At 29.4% G+C, this 19,972-nt stretch overlaps 1 protein-coding gene across 1 annotated transcript in view; it reads left to right on the top strand.

Moving 5' to 3' along the window:
* LOC117176432 (dendritic arbor reduction protein 1-like) overlaps positions 1–19,972 on the top strand; it is a 177,104-nt gene that overhangs the window by 132,123 nt on the left and 25,009 nt on the right. Inside the window, exons 2-3 of the mRNA XM_033366672.1 lie at positions 12,901–13,717; positions 15,820–15,879. Coding sequence (XP_033222563.1) covers positions 12,901–13,717; positions 15,820–15,879 — 877 coding nt within the window. The remainder of the gene's footprint in view (positions 1–12,900; positions 13,718–15,819; positions 15,880–19,972) is intronic.

Raw genomic sequence — 19,972 nt, 5'->3', positions numbered from 1 at the left:
GCTATCTAAGGATGGTACTATAGAACGCCACCTCAAGGTAGGCCTAGTGGCGCCATCTCTTGGTCAGGCCGGAAACTTATCAATCCACCCTCGTATTTACTTTCCACTTTTTTTAAGCTGAAATATATTTGGCCTTGAAATTGTAGAAATTTAAAGCGTTTCATATACTAAATTCAATATGGTACCAACATTAATTTTTTTGTAATAGTTAATTCACCTCTTATGCACCTATTTTCGTAAAAAATACCCAATTTCCCATTGTGTCTTACTAATTTTGTAAAAATGGTTGCATTTTAATAACCTCAAAATTAGTAACGTAGTTTACGGGAGGGCCCCTTATTCCTAAAAAATGATCCAGTATGTTGCAAACATCTTATTGTAATCTTAATTATTCTTACGGGGATTTATATTATAAAAATATAATGACAATAGTCTGATACGTGTATTTTCAGTTGTACCTCATGGTTCATGAATAATGTCTTTTCGCGGGGGTTGTCCAAGGGAAGTATCGCTCATCCATAGTCGAGCGTCCAAGGGGCGTTGTACTTCTTGTCCGTATGGTGTGCATTAAAATATTCAAAATGTTATGCACGCCATTCGTGGCCCAGAGTGGTACATGAAGAAAAATAATAAAAAAATAAAATAAGAGGAGGAGGATGAACACGAGGGCGGTGTTGTGCGCGTACAAATCATACGAGAAATGACGCAGCAATGCTTGGGCCTTGTTGCCCTACGATCGTCGGTACTCAGACCTTTTCACCTTTTTATTTAGAGTTGGGCAGACACAATAACTATTTATCGAAATCACCGAAATCGACCAATAGCCAGTAGCGGTGGAAGAAGTCACGCTGGGTCCCAGTTGTTTCATATTTTTAAGTGAGACACATGAAAAAGGAATTTTTTTGGTTTACAGGTTTCATAGACCAAAAGAAACTCCAAAAGGGGGAAATATGTGAATTTTTTAAACCAAAAATATAGGGAATACTAAACATTTATTTCTACATTTCGGAAAAAATGTTTATATAAGAAATTGTAGAGGAAACCTCCCTGCAGTGGATTTGAAATATTCAGTAATGTTTGTGAAATTATTCATATCTTTTTTGAATCTTTAGGAAATCATTGAAATCTTTTAAACTCAACCAAAATCTCTTGAATCTTTGGGAAGTAGATGGGAAATCATTCAGATTTACATCCCATTGTAATCTATCTAGAATTTTTGTGAAATAAGTGAAATAATTCTGAAATCAGTTCATATTTGAAACATTTTTGACATATTTGATAATATTTGTGAAATTATTCAAATCTTTGGGAATCATTAAAATCTTCCTTCAATCTTTGAAATTTGTCTGAAAACATTGGGAAATATTTGAAATTTTCGTTCAACCTTTGAAATTTATCTGAAATCTTTCTGGAATATTAGAAGTCTTTTTAAAATAATATAATAAAATTTTTGAAATCATTGGAATCTATCCCAAATCTTTGCAAAATATTTTTAATCTTTGTGAAAACTTTATGAAATCTTCAGCAAATCATTGGTAATATTTAAATACATTAACATTTAAATACTTGGTAATATTTGGGAAATTACTCAAAGCTATGTGAAGTATTTAAGAAATTATTGAAGTAATTCTGGAGTATTCTAAACATACTCGTATCCGACATCTTTAAAATCTTGGTGAAATAATTGAAATCTTTGTAAAATCTTTGCGAATTCTTTGTTAGATCATTATGAATTCTTTAAAAATCTTTACGAAATACTTAAATTATATTGTAAATATTCACTAATATTTTTGAAATTATTGAAATTTTTCTGAAATCTTTGAAAAATAATTGAAGTCTTTGTGAAGTCTTTTAAACCTATCTGAAATATTTGTAAAATCATTAGAAAACGATTGAAATATTTGTTACATTTTTTAAATCTACCTAAAATCTTTGCGAAATATTTGAAATTTTTTAAATCTTTGGGACGCCATTAAAATCTTTGTAAAATCATTGTGAAGTCTTTGCGGGATCTTGGTCAAATTATTTAAAAATCTTTGCCACAGATTTGAAATATTTCTGAAATATTCGGAATTATTTGTGAAATTCTTAAAATATTTATGATATCTTCAAGAAATGATTGAATTCTTTTTAAGTCTTTTGAATTTATCCGAAATTTTTGTAATATTTGTGAAATCATTACGAAAACATTGAAATACTTATTTAATCATTGAAATCTATCTGAAATCTTTAGTAAATCATTTAAATCTTTGTGAAATCTTTGTGAAATCTCTGTGAATTAAAAAAAATCTTTGCAAATGATTCAAAACATTTTTGAAATATTTGGTAATATTTGTGAAATGATTAAATTTTTTTAAATCTTTGAGAAATGATAGAAGTCTTTGTGAAGTCTTTTAAATCTATCCAAAATCTTTTTGAAATATTCGACGTCTTTTTGAAGTATTTTTAATCCATCCGAAATCTTTGTGAAATCATTAGGAAATCATCGAAATTTGTGTGCACTATTTGCAATCTATTAGAAACCTTTGTGAAATTTTACTAAAATCTATCTGAAATCTTTGAGAAATAATAGAATTCTTAGTGATATCTTTTTAATCTGTCCAAAATCTTTGCGAAATGATTGAAATCTTTGTGAAATCTCTATGAGATCTTTTAAGTCTATCCGAAATCTTTGCAAAATCTATGAAATTTTTGAGTAATCATTGAAATCTTTGTGCAATCTGTGAAAGCTTTGTGAAATCTTTGGCGATATGAATTTTAAACCTGTATTTATTATTTAGTTTATTTTATGCCCCCCTATAGAAAAACAGGCTCCACCGATTCTTCCCTCACTCCCCCCTCAATTCCCCTAACTTCCCCTAATCCTAAAAGGTAGAATTTTCTTGAAAAAAGGGGAAAAAATATTCTTTAAAAAAGGGAAAAGAGGGGAATTTGGCAGAATGTGCAATGTATAATTATCATGAATTATCAGAGCTTCATTCAATCACAGTGTATATAAAGAAGGAGCTCAAATTTTTCCAATAACTATACAGCTACCAGGTAGTTATCCTTAGTATGTGACCTCTAACGGTAAGATTCGTTGGCTTAGAGTTTATTTCAGGGGAATTATTTAATTTTCCCCATCTTAAAACGATTCTATCGACAGAGGATATAATTCTCAGCCAACGATGCATCAGCAGCATTATACCAATGCCAGGGAGCCATCCTGTTAGAAATACCTAAATGGTAAAATGTATACAATTATTATACACACTCTATAACAAGATCTTTCTGCAAGAAGACATCACGCATTCTATGTTTGTAAAGGTAATTCCTTTATGTGCTCGGGAATTTTAGTCTCATAACCGGTCCTAAATCATTTCGTTGATGATAACAGTATGAATTATGAGACTCTGCAGATAATCAGATATATAAATATAATCCAGCTAGAGAATAGACCCTTATCAGCACCTCAACTATTTATCTTTGCTTTCAAAAGATACTTTTTATTGGATCAAGGTCAGGATAAAAAATTCTTTTGTGGTCAATAGATCAATATTGATAATTTAAAAAAAAACTTTAAGATACTGAAATGAAGATTTCTTAATTTAAATGTAGATTCCATCAGGAACCGTTCAAAAACTACGCCACAATGCGGGGTGGATGGGGTTAACAAGGTCTTGTGATGATATGTTCGGTTACAAATTAATTTTGTTGACCTACTAATCTAATTATTCTACTCTTTGTTGTAAATTGGTAGTTTTTACATAAACATTTAACTATTACATTTTTAAATGAGAAATCATTTTTCTATGGTGAAAAATTCAACTAACTTGGTTGAAAGTTGAAGTATTCTGTTAGTTATGTTACTACTTATCGTATTATTTACATTCGACTCTTTGGCCCGATTATAGTTCGCCTTCGGCTCTCCTCCAACTCACCTCCAACTCTTATACAACTCCCCTTCGATTCGCGTCTGGATCGTACAGAAAACTTCACACTCTTGTGGAACTGCCTACTTTACACACTTTTAGCACAATATAATATTCTGGTTGAAAATATAATTTCTAGTAGAAAATGCAACAGTTCGCTGAAAAATTTGAGTTTTTGGTTGATTTTTTCTCTCTTTTGACTGAAAAATCTTGCTTGGTTGAAAATTTGTCTTTTTGTTTAGAAATGCCTTTTTTGGTAGAATATTTATTTGTTTGATTCAAAGCAAATCTGTTTTGATTGCGGATTCAAATATTTTGCTTGAAAGTTCAACAATTTTATTGTAAATGCAACTATTCAGTTGATAATCAAAATTTATTTGTATCAGTGTAAAATTAAACTATGTGTTTAGACATCCAACTCTTTTGTTAAAAAATTAGTTTTTTTGGGTTGAAAATTCATTTTTTTAAATTGCAAATTCATCTGTTATAGTTAAGTTTTATAGTATCTTCTAAAAAATTCGGCTTAAAAATTAAACTATTTGTTAAAATATGCAACTGTTTTTGGTTTAAGTTTAATATTTTCCATTTGAAACTTCGACATTTGGTTAAAAATTTTTAAATGTGGTTGAAATAGATATTTTTAAATTTGACCTTAATTTTGAAAATCAATCATTGTAGTTGAAAAGTTCAACTATTTGGATGTAAATACAATTGCTTGGTTGCTAATACATTTTTGTTCTTGTTGCAAATTTAACTATTTGGTTAAAAATTTATATCTGGAGGCCTACAATTTAACTATATGTTTAAAAAATTCGAATATTTTGTTTAAAATTGGTATTTTTGGGTTAAAAACTAATTTTGTTTTTAAGGAAAATTCGTCTGTCTGGTTATAACTTATACTATCTTCTGAAAAATTCAGCTTCTTGGTTTGAAAATTGAACTATTTGCTTGAAAATGGAAGGGTTTTTGGTTGAAGTTTATTCTTTCCTGTTTAAAAATGCGATATTTGGTTCAAAATTGTACTATTGGGTTGAAGTTTATTCTTTTTTTTCTAGTTTCACCGAATGGTTGAAAATTTAACTGTTTGGTTGCAAATGCAACTATTTGGTTGATAATCAATTTTTTATTGTTGAAAATTTAACTGTTTGGTGAATTTGCGGGTTCACAAATTCAACTCTTTTGATGAATATTTGTCTTTTCGGGTTGAATATTCATCTATTTTAATAGTAAATTCATCTTTTTAGTTAATAATGCAATTTTGTTGTTGTCGAAGTTAACTCTTTTTTTCTTTGAAAATCCGATATTTAGTTAAAAACTTTACTGTTTGGTTAAAGTTAATTCTTTTGTTTAATTCAACCGTATGATTGAAAAATTATTTTTTTATAGGTCTAAAATTCAACTATATGTTTATAGATTCATATTTTTGTTAAAAAATTATTTTATGTTCTAAAAAATTCTTGTTGGCTTTCAAAATTAACTATTTGCTTGAAGATGCAATTATATGTTTGATAATTAATTTTTTGTTTGTTAAAAATTTATGTACATAGGTCTATAATGAAACGGTATGGTCACATATTCAATTATTTTCTTGAAAATTCTACTATTTTGTTAAAAATTCATCTTTTCGGATGAAAAATTAATTTATTTTTGCCGAATTTCAACTGTTTTGTTTTTTATTTTCTGTTGATAATTCAAATATTTGGTTGAAAAATCATCTCTTTTCGCAGAAAATTAATCCTTTTTGGTTAAAAATTCAAATAATTTGTTAAAAAATTATCTGTATTGGTAGAAGATTCCTTTTTTTTAATTCGTGTTTGTTGGTTGAATTTAACTGTTTTTTAAATTTAAATATTAATATTTATGGTTGAAATATTAGCTATTGAATTTTGTGTTGAGAATTAATTTTTTTGTTACATTCAACTGATTTTTATTTAAACTAAAATCTTTTTTTGGTTCGATTAGCAACTATCATATTTTTTGTTGAGAATTAACATTTTTTATTGGGAATCCAACTACTCAATTGAAAGTTAAACGTCTTTGTTAAAAATGCACTTTTTGGTCGAAAATTGGAGTCTTTTGTTTGAAAATTCGTCTTCCTGAATAAAAAATTCATTTTTCCATTTAAAAAATCATCTTTTTGGCTTGATAATTCAACCATTTGGTTTAAAGAAAAACTATTCTGTTGAAAACAGAACTATTTAGTTGAAAATTCATCGCTTTTGGAGAAAATTAATCTTTTTTCCTCCATAATCCAATATATATTTCTGCATCAAATCATAAGCAATTCATAATGAATTCATTATATTACCTATATGGTACATTAAATTCATTTAAAAGAATTTATTCTCCTGTTGCTCCCTTATTTTCGTAAAAAATGGTTCAACTTCCCCTGTTTTGTTCTATGTTTATATTTTTGTATTTTTTTATGTTAGGCATTTATCAAATGAAATCAAAGAAGAATGCACTTGGACCTCACTATAGGCGGTACCCCAGCTTTGTATGATGATCTGTGACGAAGACGGGGAGAGTTTGTTTAGGGGTCAAAAATAGCGTGACGTAGTTTTTGGAGAGCCCCTTATTTTAGATAAATTAAGGATGTAAATGTAGGCCTTGACTCTTTTTTTGATTTGTGGAGGGTTCGTGTGGTACACCTCTTGTCAAAAAATAAGTTCTTCTGACACAACACCAGCGATTCAGTGCGATGCGATGTGGTTATGCTCATTGCATATTAACGGCAGCGTCCTGCGTCGTGATCAACATACTGCAAGTCACTCGTTCGTTTGCCTCTCAACCTTTTTAAAATCCATCTTCCTATGCGTGAATGCACTCTCAAACCAGCAACTTCGTCACGCGTGCTGATGCGATGCGTCGAAGATACCTTCCCGCCGCTATGGACTAGAGTATAGACTATAAACCAGTATTTCATAATCATACGGCAGCCTCATGATACTTGGAAAATTAAAATGTTCTTTTTTGATCAAGTCGGTTAAATAGATAGGCAAGTCATATTAGACTGTAGAGATACAAGGTCTGTCCGGAAAGTATCCGACCTTGTGATGAACCAGGAGTAAAAGTTACTTCAGGAAAATCGCGATAAAGCATTCTTCAAAGTAATCCCTCTTTGGAAGCCAGAACCTTCCTTCAGCGATCCTCTGACTTTCGGAAGCAGGACTTGATTTATAGTCCATTTGTTACAAATGACAAATTTTCTCCAACAATTATGTATTATTTGATGTCATATTTGAACCGCATAATCTAAAGGGCTAAATATAATCTTTCATAGAGAGGTGTTTCAAAAAAATTTGTTGTTGTTTTTTTTTTAATTAATTGAAAATATTATGCATTTCATGCGTCTGGGAAGGAGCAAACCGCCACTGCGAATGTACCAATAGTGAACGATTTCTCCAATATTCTGATCACCATGACAACAACGACAAGACCATTTTTCGAAAAATTCCGATGTGACGGATTATATTTGCCCCTTTAGATTATGCGGTTAAAATATGATATAAAAAAATTCATAAATGTAGGAGAAATGTTTTCATTTGTAATAAAATCGCCTTTCGGAATAGCTGCCAGCTTCTTCATCGCATTCTGTTTTATTTAATCTTCGCCTTAACATTTTTTCTTTTAGGAGCGTACTTAAATTAAATAACAGCTAAACTTTTACTTAATCGAGAGATTTTGTTACGATTTTTTACAGAAGGAGGGGGGGGGGGTCCTCTACCCGTGTACATAGTTTTTGCAAATTCGCAACCCACTTTCTCCTGAAGACTATCTTTTTAGTTACAATTTTCATTATTTGGTTAAACATTTTTTATTTTTCTTAAAAAGACATCCTCTTTGGTTGTTACTACGACTGTTTTGTTAAAAATTCAACTCTTTTCGTAGAAGATTAACCTTTGCTTTAAAATTCCTATTTTTTTGCTGAAAAGTCAACTGAAATCTTTTTTGGATAAAAACAATTTTTTTGGAAAATTTACTTTCTGTTCAAAATTCGTATTTTTGTGTTGAAAAATCAATGGAAATATTTTAAGATGAAAATTCATCCCTTTTTTTGAAAATTGGTCTTTTTGATTTAAAAATTCACCTGTTTTAATAGCATTTTCGTTTTTCTTGGACAAAAATGCAACGGTTTGGTTTAAAATTTTACAATCTTGTAAAAAAGTTATACTTTTCGGTCGAAAATTTATTTATTGAGCCGAAAATTAACTTCTTGTTTACAGTTATTATGTTGGTGTTAGAAAGTAAACTAGAATTTTCTTTCGATGAAAATTTAACAATTTCTTAATGATTTTTTTTTAAATTCATCTGTTTTAGAAGAAATTTCATCTTTCTTGAATAAAAATGCAATTGTTCGGTTTAAAATTTAACACTTTTTTAAAACTTTGTCTTTTTTATTTTAAAATTTACCTGCGCTATCAGAAATAACATCTTTTCTGGATAAAAATGCAACTTTTTCGTTGGAAATCCGACAATTTTGTTGAAAAATCATACTTTTTGTTGAAAATTCTGTTATCTTCTTGAAAATTTACCTACTTCGTAGAAAACTTTCTTTTTGTTTAAACTTAATATTTTGGTGTTAAAGGGAACTGAAATATTTTCTGGATGAAAACACAAATATTTTTTAACTAAATTTCTTTAATTAAAATATCGTCTGTTTTAAGAGAAATTTCATTTTTCTTGGATGAAAATGCAACTGTTTTGTTGAAATGTCATACTTTTTATATTTTTTCAAAAATTCTATTTTTTGAATGAAAATTTAACTATTTCGTAGAAATTTACTTTTTGTTTAAAATTTACATTTTCGCGTTGAAAAATGAACTGAAACCTTTTCTTGATGCAAGTTCAACTTTAAAAAGAAAACGTCGTTTTCCATTAAAAATTCATCTGTTTTGTACAAGTTTAATCTTTCTTTGATAAAAATGCAAAAATTTTGTAGAAAACTCAACTATTTTCTTAAAAATTCATCCTTTTTGGTTGGAAAAATTAGTATTTTTGAACTGAAAATCCTTTTTTTTTCGTAGAAACTTATTTTTTGTTAAAAAATTCATATTTTAATCTTGAAAAATCGACTGAAAATGTTTTTTTTTTAACAGAAAATTCCATTTATTTTTTTTTCATAGAAAATTTATTTTTCTGGTTAAAAAATTAATCTGTTTTAGTAAAAATTTCATTTTTGTATGAAAAATCAACTTTGTGGTTAAAAATTCTTCTTTTTTTTTAGTATTCAATTATTTTCTTTCAAAGATTTAGTTGAATCATTTTTTTAAGAAAACATTCTTTTTAATTCATATCTGTAGTTGCAAATGTATCATTTGGATGAGAATTTACCTGTTTTGTTGACAATTAATCTTTTTTAACTTAAAATTGAACTACTTGGGTAAAAGTTAAACTACATTGTCAAACATTTTCAAACATTTTTTCGTATTAAAACTTATGTCTTTGATGGAAAATTTAATTTATTCATTGGAAAAAGCTTTTTTTTAGTTTAAAATTATTTTTTTTACTTAAAATGTAAATTTTCAAATTTTTTTCTTTGTTTTAAAAGTTCACTTTTTTTAGGTAAAAATGCCTCTGTTTCGTGGAAAATAATTTGTTTGCTGAAAATTCATATTTTTTGTTTGAAAATTCAATTTTTGTAGAGAAAATTCGTCTTTTGGCTTGAAGGTTCAACAATTTAGATAAACTGTTATTTCTATCTTGAGTGAAACATCTTTATTTTTGTTGAAAATTCGTCTTTTTTTTAAATTCTTTTTTTTAATATAAACTATTACACGTTTTTGTTAGGAATTTATCTTTTTGGGTTAAAAATTCAAAGATTGTGTTAAGAACATACTTATTTTCTTTAAGATAAATTAATAAATTTGAAATTTTAAAATTTGTATCTGAAATACTGTTTTATCCCGTTTATAAAAGATTCTATGAAAAATTATGAAAAGAATAAAATGCTCGTATTTAAATAATAATTATCAAATAACAAAAAATTAGTCAAGGAAAAATCAGGGAATTTCGAAAACGAAGCTCCCAGACACCCTGCCTAATTCTACTGGCGATAACTAGCAAAACATTTCTAGAAACTAAACATTGTTTACAGTAAGAGGGGGAGGGATATTTTTTTATGGTTTATTAAAGGGGCAAGGGGGTCTTAGAGAGAACCTATAATCAGTTACGTAATATATGTACGGCTCCTTTAGAGAATACTTCAGTCTGAGAAATAGCTAGAAATCAGCGGGAGCCAGTTCAGGACTGTAAGGGGGCTGCCGAATTTGTGTAATGCCGCGATGCGCCATAAATTGCTGAGTAAGCTGCGATGAATGGGCAGGTGCACTGTCATGGTTTAGGATCCAGTCGCCACTTTTTCGCGTCACGTGATCGCTTCAGAACTTCTTGTTAATACTCTTTGTTTACCGTTTGACCTTTCGGAGTGCATTCATGATGCTCAACACCTTCCTGGTCGAAGAAAACAGTGAGCATTGTCTTGATTTGGCCGCTGTGAGCCTGCCAGAGTGAGGGTCACTTTACACTGAAGTAAGATCGCTTTTAAATCGCCTCAACTACTTTTCAATTTGACTAAGGCTCATTCATCACGGCACACTTACTGAATCATAACGTTGGTTTCCAAACGCGAATGGACTTGCTTTTGGCAAAATGTAACGCATACTTTTTGTTCAATGCATTCCGTCATCATGAAATACGTTGCGTACTGGAATTTCTAAGAGGTTTCCAAGTTTTTTTAACTGTAAAATAATTTAGTTTCGAAGAATGCGGTGAATTTGGTGAAAATGATGTTCGTATAATTTGTTTTTTAAATTATTACTATCAACAAAAAAAACTGTTCTGTTAAATATCAATCACTTTTCCTCATTATTCACTTCATACTGGTATGCACCTCGTATTGATTTCTTTCATTTAAAACGCGATATTCCATCTTCCAGGTTTTGGAATTAAATTTTTAGAATTATTTAAGATTTAAATTCTAATATAGGAAAATTAAAATTTTTTTTCCACCATAAAATTTAAAATTTTCTAAAACATTCCCTATTTGTCCTAGGAAACGGTCAAACTTTTAGGAGTGGTAGTCGGAATAAGGTAAATCTGTAGAAACACTTTCAGAAATAAAACAAATTAATTTCCAGAGCTGAATATTTGCATTTTTTGTTTGCTTGTTAAAAATTAAATTTTTTAACTGAAAATTTAAGTATCCCACATAAAGACTCATCATTTCAGTAGAAAATGTATATCTGGTTCAAACGCCTGCTATATTTACTTTGGTTAAGAATTCATCATGGTTTTATAAGAATTTCATTATTTGGTTGAAAATTTATTTATTTTGTTGAAAATTCAGTTTGTCGAGTTGGCAATTAAACTGTTTTGTAGAAATTTCACATTTTTTACTGGACAATTGCACAATTCGATTGAAATTACTATTATTTCTTGGCTGAAAAATCTTTTTAGCTTGAAAAGAATTTGACTATTCTGTGGAAAATTCGATTTTTTGGTTTGGAAATTCATAGATTTTAGTATAAATTCAACTGTTTGGTTGAAAATTCTGTTTTTTGTTAAAATTAATATTTGCGAGTTGGACATTCGAATGTTTTATGGAAAATGTGCCTTTTCGGCTTGAAAATTTAACCATTTCGTTGAAACTTTTTTTTCTATTGAATGAAGAATCCTTTTTGGTTGAAAGATTAAATATTACATTTTCCGTTGATAATGAATATCTTTGGTTGGAAATGTAACTATTTTGTTGATATTTTTTATTGAACACTAATCTTTTTTTGGTTCAACTACTTGGTTCAAAGTTAAGTTCTTTGCTAATAATTTATTTTTTTGGTTGAAAATTGAACAGTCTTGTTAAAAATTCGTAACTTTTGATTTATCCTGTTTTTAAATTATACAAATGTTTTTAGGTTGAAATGTCAACTGTCACATTTTTCTTTCAGAATTCATCATTTTTGGTTGATAATTCTACTATTTGGTTTACATTTAAACCTTTTTATAAAAAGTCATGTTTTAGTTGAAAAATTATCATTTTAGTCCATAATTGATCTTATTGGTTGAAAATTAAACTTTTTAATAAGAAATTTAACTATTCCACTATTGGTGGGATATTTATCTTTTTTAGTTAAAAATTCAACTGTTTGGTTTAAAATCTATCTTTTTTAAAAGGAATTTCAGCCATTTGGTTAAACATTCATATATTTTGTTAAAAATTCATGTTTCTGGTTGCAAATTTAATAACTGGGTTGAAAGTAGCACTCCTTTGTTAATTTTTTTTTGTTCATTGATCATAATTCTAGTTATAAATTTATCTCATAGATAGAATATTTATTTATTTGAGTAAAAATTCATTTTTGTTGGTTGAAAATAATGTTTTAAACTGAAAATGTAATTATTCTAGTTGAAGATTAATCATTTTCTTTAAAAAAATTATCTCTCTGGTTGAAAATTAAACTATTTTGTTCACAATTTAATTATTTATTGAAAATTCAATGTTCAATAAAATATTTTCGGTTGGTCCTATGAACTTGTAAATCTTCCAGAACTGGGAGTCGGAAATAGGTAAATCTAAAGAGACTTTTGTTACTCGTTAAATGTCAAAAAAAGACATTTTCATCGCCATTTAGAGATAACGGTTTGATATCCCGGGGTTTATTCTGATAAACCTGATTTGTTATCCAATTAGATTTAAAATGCACTCCAGGTCCTATAGAAGCCTATCCAGTTTCGTAATTCCTAGAACTGCTGGCCACAGTGCCTGAGTACTCAATTGAGAATATTGCGCATTATTATGTATTCCAATAAAAAACGGTTCAGGCGGCCCCGACTGAGTAAATTTCGAGGGTACCGATTTAGTAACAAGGCCAGTGACAAGCAACTCTGGAAACTGTTATTATATGTTAATTGGGGTGTACTTTACTATTGTAGTCTCTCTTCAAGATTGAAGAATGACAATAAATGAATGAAAAATTTCTCTCTGTTTCAGACATCGGATCTGGACACCTTATTGTGTAGACAAGATCTCGATAGACTGCAGAAGCTCGATGATGACGAGAAGGAAAGGGACCCTTCGGTCCACATGGACGACTTTTTTGAGGTCGGAAATCCGGCCTGCCGACCTCAGGCAAGTTTTGTCTCCCCCAGGAGTAGTCAATCAACAGGTAGTGCTGGTGGTGACGATGACGTCTTCCTCAGGCCACCCCTTTGGGAGGACATCACCTCCAGCATCCAGAAGTTGGACCCCGAGAATGCGGATATGCTAGCCTCCCAATCGCACGTCAAACTGGAAACGGAAGACGTGATCTCACCTGTTTTATCCCCCGTGGAAATCAAAACTGAACCACTACCTTCGAACCCCACACTGCATTTGCTAGAGGGGCCTACGAGTAATCCGAATTTTGGAAGCAGGCATTCTGCAAGTGGGCAGCCTGTGTCTCTACACCACAGGACAACGGCGTTCAAAATATTTCCGACGAGCATTAGCACAAACAATAATAATGAGTCGGCGACGAACCATCATCATCAACAGCAACAACCAACTCATCAAGGAAATGCAAATGCAACGTCACCAGCGTTGTACGGTTCGATGACAAGGTTGATGTATGTGTCCCCTTTGACGCCGCCTATTTCGGATCCTGGGTCGCCTCTTGGGGGACCTCCGAGGCGGACACCTCCACCACCCTACCCCCAACCCAATATTATCAACCCACCTCATAGAATGCAGCCGCAATCTCTAACCAAATTCAACAGGAGAAACAATCCTGAGTTGGAGAAACGAAGAGTGCACCATTGCGATTTCATGGGTGAGTAATTACTATTTATTAGCAGACTTTACACTCTTTCCCCTATTCCCAGTGCTTGTTTGGCCCAGTTCTGGATTTATCCAGACTATCTAGTGTCGAAGATCTGATTTTATCTGAAAGGTCTGCTCTGATTTAGCAAACATCTAAGTTCTAAGTTCGAATTTACACTATCAAATTAAGCAGTTTTTTGCCATCTTGAATCTCTGGCCTGGACCAGGTTTAGTGCTAGTATATCCCAGATCTGACTTTATCTAGATCGTCTAGTTTGAAAGGTGTGGTCTGGTTCAGCAAGCATCTAAGTTCTAAATTCGAATTGATACTCTCAAAACAAGATTTTTTTTTCATTTTGACTGTCTGGCTTCGTCCAGGTTTGGTTCTGATCAGCTAAATGAACTTATCATGAATAATGATTCTTTTCCAATTCATTAAAAAAATAAACCAAGTTCGTCAAGCGGCTGACTGGTCTCCATCTAGTTTTTGGTCAACCATTAACTAGTGGCTAAACAACCAATAACTAGCAGCTTACCATAAATTCTGGCTTGGGCTTAGCCAAATAAACGTTACACTTTTGGACAGGTCCATACCAGACCATATGGTCAGCGGCAACACTGAAAACTAGGCAGTCTGGTCTGGGACGGGTCAGCGCCAGAACATTTTTCCACACGGGCGGAAATGTATTACTTGTTTTTAAAATTAACGGCAACGTTGACAAGTTACAAATTTCGGGTTACTCTAATGCAAAGTTACGCGCATTATTGTATGCTTTTTAGTTTAATATTTTTTTCTTTTTATAAAAATCTAATCCTTTTGGACTGAAAATTCATCTTTGGTAGAAAATTCGTATTTTGGTTGAAAGAGTCAACTAATAAGGTAAAAGTGGAACTAGCTTGTAAAAAATTCATTATTTTGGGTAAAGATTTATCTCTTTCAATGAAAATTTATATATTTGATTTCAAATGAACTTTTTTGTTAAAAATGTATACATTCCGTTTGAAGATTCAACTGTTTTGTAAAAACTTCGCCTTTTGCTTAAAATTTACATAATTTGGTTAAATTTTTTTTCTTGAGTTCAAAATCTTTTTTCTTTGGAAATTTGTCTTTTTTATTTTAAAATGCATCTGTTTTGGTTGAGGACTCCAACACTTAGTTGAAATTTGAACTAATTTCTAAAACTTCATTTGTTTTTTAGTAAAGATTTATATCTTTGGTTGAACATTGAGTTCTCGAATTCCTCTGCTTTGACTGAAGATTCAACTACGTGGTTAGCAGCTCAATTCATTTATAAAGAATTAATTTTTTTGTAAGAATTTATCTCTGGTTGAAAATTTAACTGTTTTTTTGGAAATTTACTTTTTGTTAAAAAGTCATACATTCGGGTTGAAAATTCAACTGGTTTGTAGAAAATGCGCTTTTCGCATGCAAATGCGACAATTTAGTTAAATTTCTTTTCATTTTTTACTGAAAAATCTTTTTTAGTAACGAATGGTTGAAGTATCAATTATTCTATTGCTCAATGAGAATTCATCTTTATTGATTGCAAATGTCTTTACCTCGTAGAAAATTGAATTACTTCATGGAAAGTTGGACTACTTTCTTAAAAATATATTTATTTTTTGTTAAAGATTTTTTTGTGTGAAAATTCACCCTTAAAATCTAATCATATGGTTAAAATTTTAACTGCTTGGTTAAAAATGATCTTTTTTTGCTGAATTCTCATATTTTCGAGATGAAAATTCAACTCTTTTGCAGAAAAGTTATCTTTTTTGGGTTGCTTTGATGTTAAAAACTGTTTTCTACGGTTGTCTTAAAAATATAAAAATAAGCAAAACTGATCTACAAATTTAAATGATTTCTTTTAATCTGAAGAAGAAGTGAATAGAAAATTATTTGCTTGATTTTTCCTGCCTATTATTTCTATATATTAGAGAATTTTGCTCGGTTACTGATGTACTAACACATGAATTATAAATATCAAAATTGTTTCAGAGGAAACAAAACTAAAACAAAAAATGACGATTTATTAGAATTTTTACTGAACATTTTTTTACTGAAATTAAATAACATTATAAATTAATAATACTTTTTTTAATCTTTCCTCACAGGTTGCACGAAAGTCTACACAAAAAGTTCACACCTAAAGGCACACCAGAGAATACACACCGGTAAGTTTCTAAAAAAATATTAGAGACTTTCTACATATATATATCCCCATAAAATTTCAAGAAGACATGAATGTATATTTTTACGATCAAACAATATATTTAATGGCCAACTCAGATTGCGAAAAACGTGAATTGTCCTCAAATCTACTTGCAATGCAAATTATTACATTCGTTGTGAAAAAAATAGAGAGCCGTCTTTAATAATAATTTTACCGTTTTGTGAGAGGTCGTATGCCTATTGCAAATAATACCCATTTCCATTAGGTTTAACTGCGAAATACTTTTACGCGCTAAAATCACATGTGACTACATACACATCATTTTAAAAAATAAACAAAATACCAATTTTAATACATAGCTTTCTTTTCAAAAAACATTGTATATTAGGATGGTCCAAAAATCGTAAACTTTGAAAAATTCAATATACAATTAAAAATTCTTGTCCCTTTAAATAAAAATTCATGAAAAATATTGTATCCAATCGAATGAAATCTTACATTTCCTTATCAAAGTATCTACATTACTTTTGTGCTCGCAATAAATGTTAAGGACAATATTAGGCTAATTTTGTATGTGTCCATTTTATGGTATTGTTTTATTTTATAAAAAAAATGCTAAGAGCCATTTTTATATAATTTACATTTTTTCTAATTAATTAGGACTTGTCAGGGTACTATAGTTTAAGTGTATCTAAACAGCACCTTGACTTGTAGATATTTTCGATACTTTAACTAAAAGTAAAAAACAATAATAAAATTATTAAAAACAGTGGCTACGACAGGTCAGGGTTTACAAAGTCAGGGGGATTTAACACTGGTCAGGGAATATCAGGGAAAACCTCAATCAGGGAATTATGGATAGACTAAAGTTAAAGTTAATTTTATTATTTTAGGTTAAAAATTCAAATATTTGTTTGAAACTTAACTTTTTTTAATAAAAGAAATTATCTGTTTTGTAGAAAATTTATCTTTCTAGCATGAAAGTTAAACATTTTGGATACATTTTTTTTTTGCTGACTAAAAAAACTTTTTTTTGTTATTTTGATGAAAATTGCATATTTTTTAGTTAAAAATCACAACTGTTTGGTTGAAGATTAATCTGTTGTAGTTCAGGATTGAACCATTTTTTTTGGAATTTTTTTTTTAAGAACTAAATTGTATTTAATTTCAAATTAAAATCGTTTTTGTTTGAATCTAAATGTTTTTTATTTTCAGTTGAAATATTTATTAGTTTGTTCTATTTCAAGTCAAAAGTGCATTTCTTTGGTTAAACTATGTTGTTAAAAATTATTATTTTTTATTTAAAGTATATTTGTCAGACTGAATATTTAACTATTCTAAGTTGTAAATTTCTCTATTTGATTTTTAAAATCAAGAATTTTGTTGAAAATTCCTTTTCTATTCGTTGAAGATTAACCCTTTGACTGGAAATATAACTATTCTATTTTGGTTGAAATTTTTTCTTCTTAATTGTAAATTAATGTATTTTATTAAAAAAAAATAAAATTCCGGTAGAAAATTAATCTCTTGTGTTTAAAAATCAACTTTTCGGTTAATTAATTAATATGTTTGTTTGTTTAAGGTTCATTTTTTTATCGTGTCCTTGCCTGAAAATATAACAATTCCATTTTTTGTTGAAAATTTAACTTTTTTCATAGAATTTAATTCTTCTTGTTTGAAAATCATTTTTTCGAACTGAAAATTTCAATTACATTATTTTTGGTTGAAAATAATGTCTTTTGCTTGAGAATTGGACTATTTTGTTGCAAATACTTATTTTTTGGTTGAGCTTAACAATATTTTTTATTTAACATTTAGATCTTTTTAAATTGAGATATCAACTATTATTTTTTTCATAGAAAATGTATCTTTTGGGTCGAAAATTCAACTATTTGATTAAAAATTCTCTTTTTTTAATCTTTATCATTTTGGTTGCAAATTAATTTCTTTGGTTGAAAATTTAACTATTTTGTTGGAAATTCGTATTAATTAGTTTATTTAACTGTTTTTGATTGCAAATAATAATATTTTTGGGTGAAAATATCAATTATTTCACTTTTCATTGAGACTTCATTTTTTTATCAAAGATTCATCACTTTTTGAAAATGGAAAAAAAGGAAGCAATTAGGATATTTAGAGTTTGACCTTTGACCTCAATGATTAAGTGCAAGATTTTTTCCAATTAGTTTAAACATTTTTAGAGATCTTATTTTTTACGAAACAATAATGTGCAAGTGCCCATGGAATTTTTCAAATTTGGTCATATTTGGAAAATACTTTTCATATGATTGAACGGCCCAAAACAAATGTTTTTTTTTCTACAAACTTCAGTGAATTATAGTCCGTTCTATAGTCTTTTTTTAATTTAAGAATTTTAATTCCGAGTATCTCAAAGCACGTATCCTTACATTTTGATGAAACTGATATTAAAAGAAAGCTGAGAGTTTCTATAGTTAATAACCCTGAACTTAAAAAAAGAACACTTCAGGAGATTCTTAGACATCAATTAAAATAATGATATAATTGCAAACCTCGAGGAGTCTGCATTCAGAAAATAACTGAATGGAATTAAAAACAAATGAGGAACTCTGAAGTGGGATTATTTTTATTAACATTTAAAAGTCTTCTAAAATATCGATTATGTCCATCCAGGGTTATAAACTAGACGATCTAAGCTTTCTTTTAATATGAATTTCATCCAAATCTGTACTATATAGAAATGTAGGAAATATAATTTTTAGAAATGGTTACCACATACTTAAAGATTGTCAAATTCCCTTTCGAATCCGTCAGTTAGAAATTATATTTAGTTTGGTTCTGACCCAATAACATTTCATTGAAAAATAGTCGGCATACCAAAATGACTAACTACAATAGAATTCTATAGGTGTAGCACAACAATTTGCCGTAGTTTTAAGAAAATAAAAAAACATTTGTTCTGAGCATTAGGCTCATAGAAAATGCCCAACGTATGTCCAGCACCTTAAATTTTCCCAGGAAAATAAATTTTAACCCAAACTAAAACTAAGCCAGTCCTATCTTTTGAACTTTCTTTTTCTTTACGACAATCAAGATTCAGAATGGACCTCATGAGTTTGATCACGCTTTCGGAAAAGAACTCGTAAAAGAAGTGACAATTCATATTATATGTGTGTACGCACTTTGGGACTTGATAAGATGAAAAAGATAACGTGACCTCAGGTCGGTAGAAAAACAAAGTTACACGCGACCGGCTGTCAGAGTTTAGAGTGAGATCCCATCAGATCTATCCTATGATATCATCATTCTACATCGTCATAGGAATTCTTTCTGAACCCTCAATTTGGGTTTTTAATTTCCATTTAGACTCAAAACTCTAACAAATTAAATGAGAGCCGTGAGACTATTAATTAGAGACCATACCTAAATTACGTAACAGCTCTAGGCTGAGGGGGATCGAGATATTTTGTTACGATTTATTACGATAGGGGGAGAGGGTCCTTCATATGCGTAATTTTGGTAAATTCGCTACAACTTTCTCCTGAAGATTATCTTTTTAGTTATAAATTTTATTATTTGTCATAAATTAAAAAATTTTCTTAAAAAGATATCCTTTTCGGTTGCACAGTTAAATATTTTCTTAAAAATTTAGCTTTTCTTGTAGAGCATTAGCCTTTTGTTTAGAATTTATATTTTGCTGATGATAAGTTAACTTCAATCTTTCTTGGATGAAAACTATTTTTTATGAAAACTTGTGTTTTTGATATAAAAGTTCATCGCCTTTAGTAGAAATATTGTATCTTTCTTGGATACAATGCAACGGTTTTTTTTTGAAAACTTAACTATTTCCTAGAAAATTTACTTTTGATTTAAAAATTCGTACTTTTGTGTTAAAAAGTCAATTGAAATATTCTTTGATGAAAATGCAACTCTTTTTTGAAATTTTTTATTATTATTTTTTTTTATTTAAAAATTCACAAGTTATAGTCAAATTTTCGTTTTTCTTGTACCAAAATGAAACTGATTGAAAATTTAAAAATCTTGTTAAGAAGTCATACTTGTGCTTAAAAATTTGACTTGTTCAGTTGAAAATTTAACTCTTCTTTGAAACTTTG

Source organism: Belonocnema kinseyi, chromosome 7 (genome assembly GCF_010883055.1).
Source record: "Belonocnema kinseyi isolate 2016_QV_RU_SX_M_011 chromosome 7, B_treatae_v1, whole genome shotgun sequence".
In the NCBI taxonomy this organism is placed as follows: domain Eukaryota; kingdom Metazoa; phylum Arthropoda; class Insecta; order Hymenoptera; family Cynipidae; genus Belonocnema; species Belonocnema kinseyi.
This window is presented reverse-complemented; position numbering and strand designations above follow the sequence as displayed.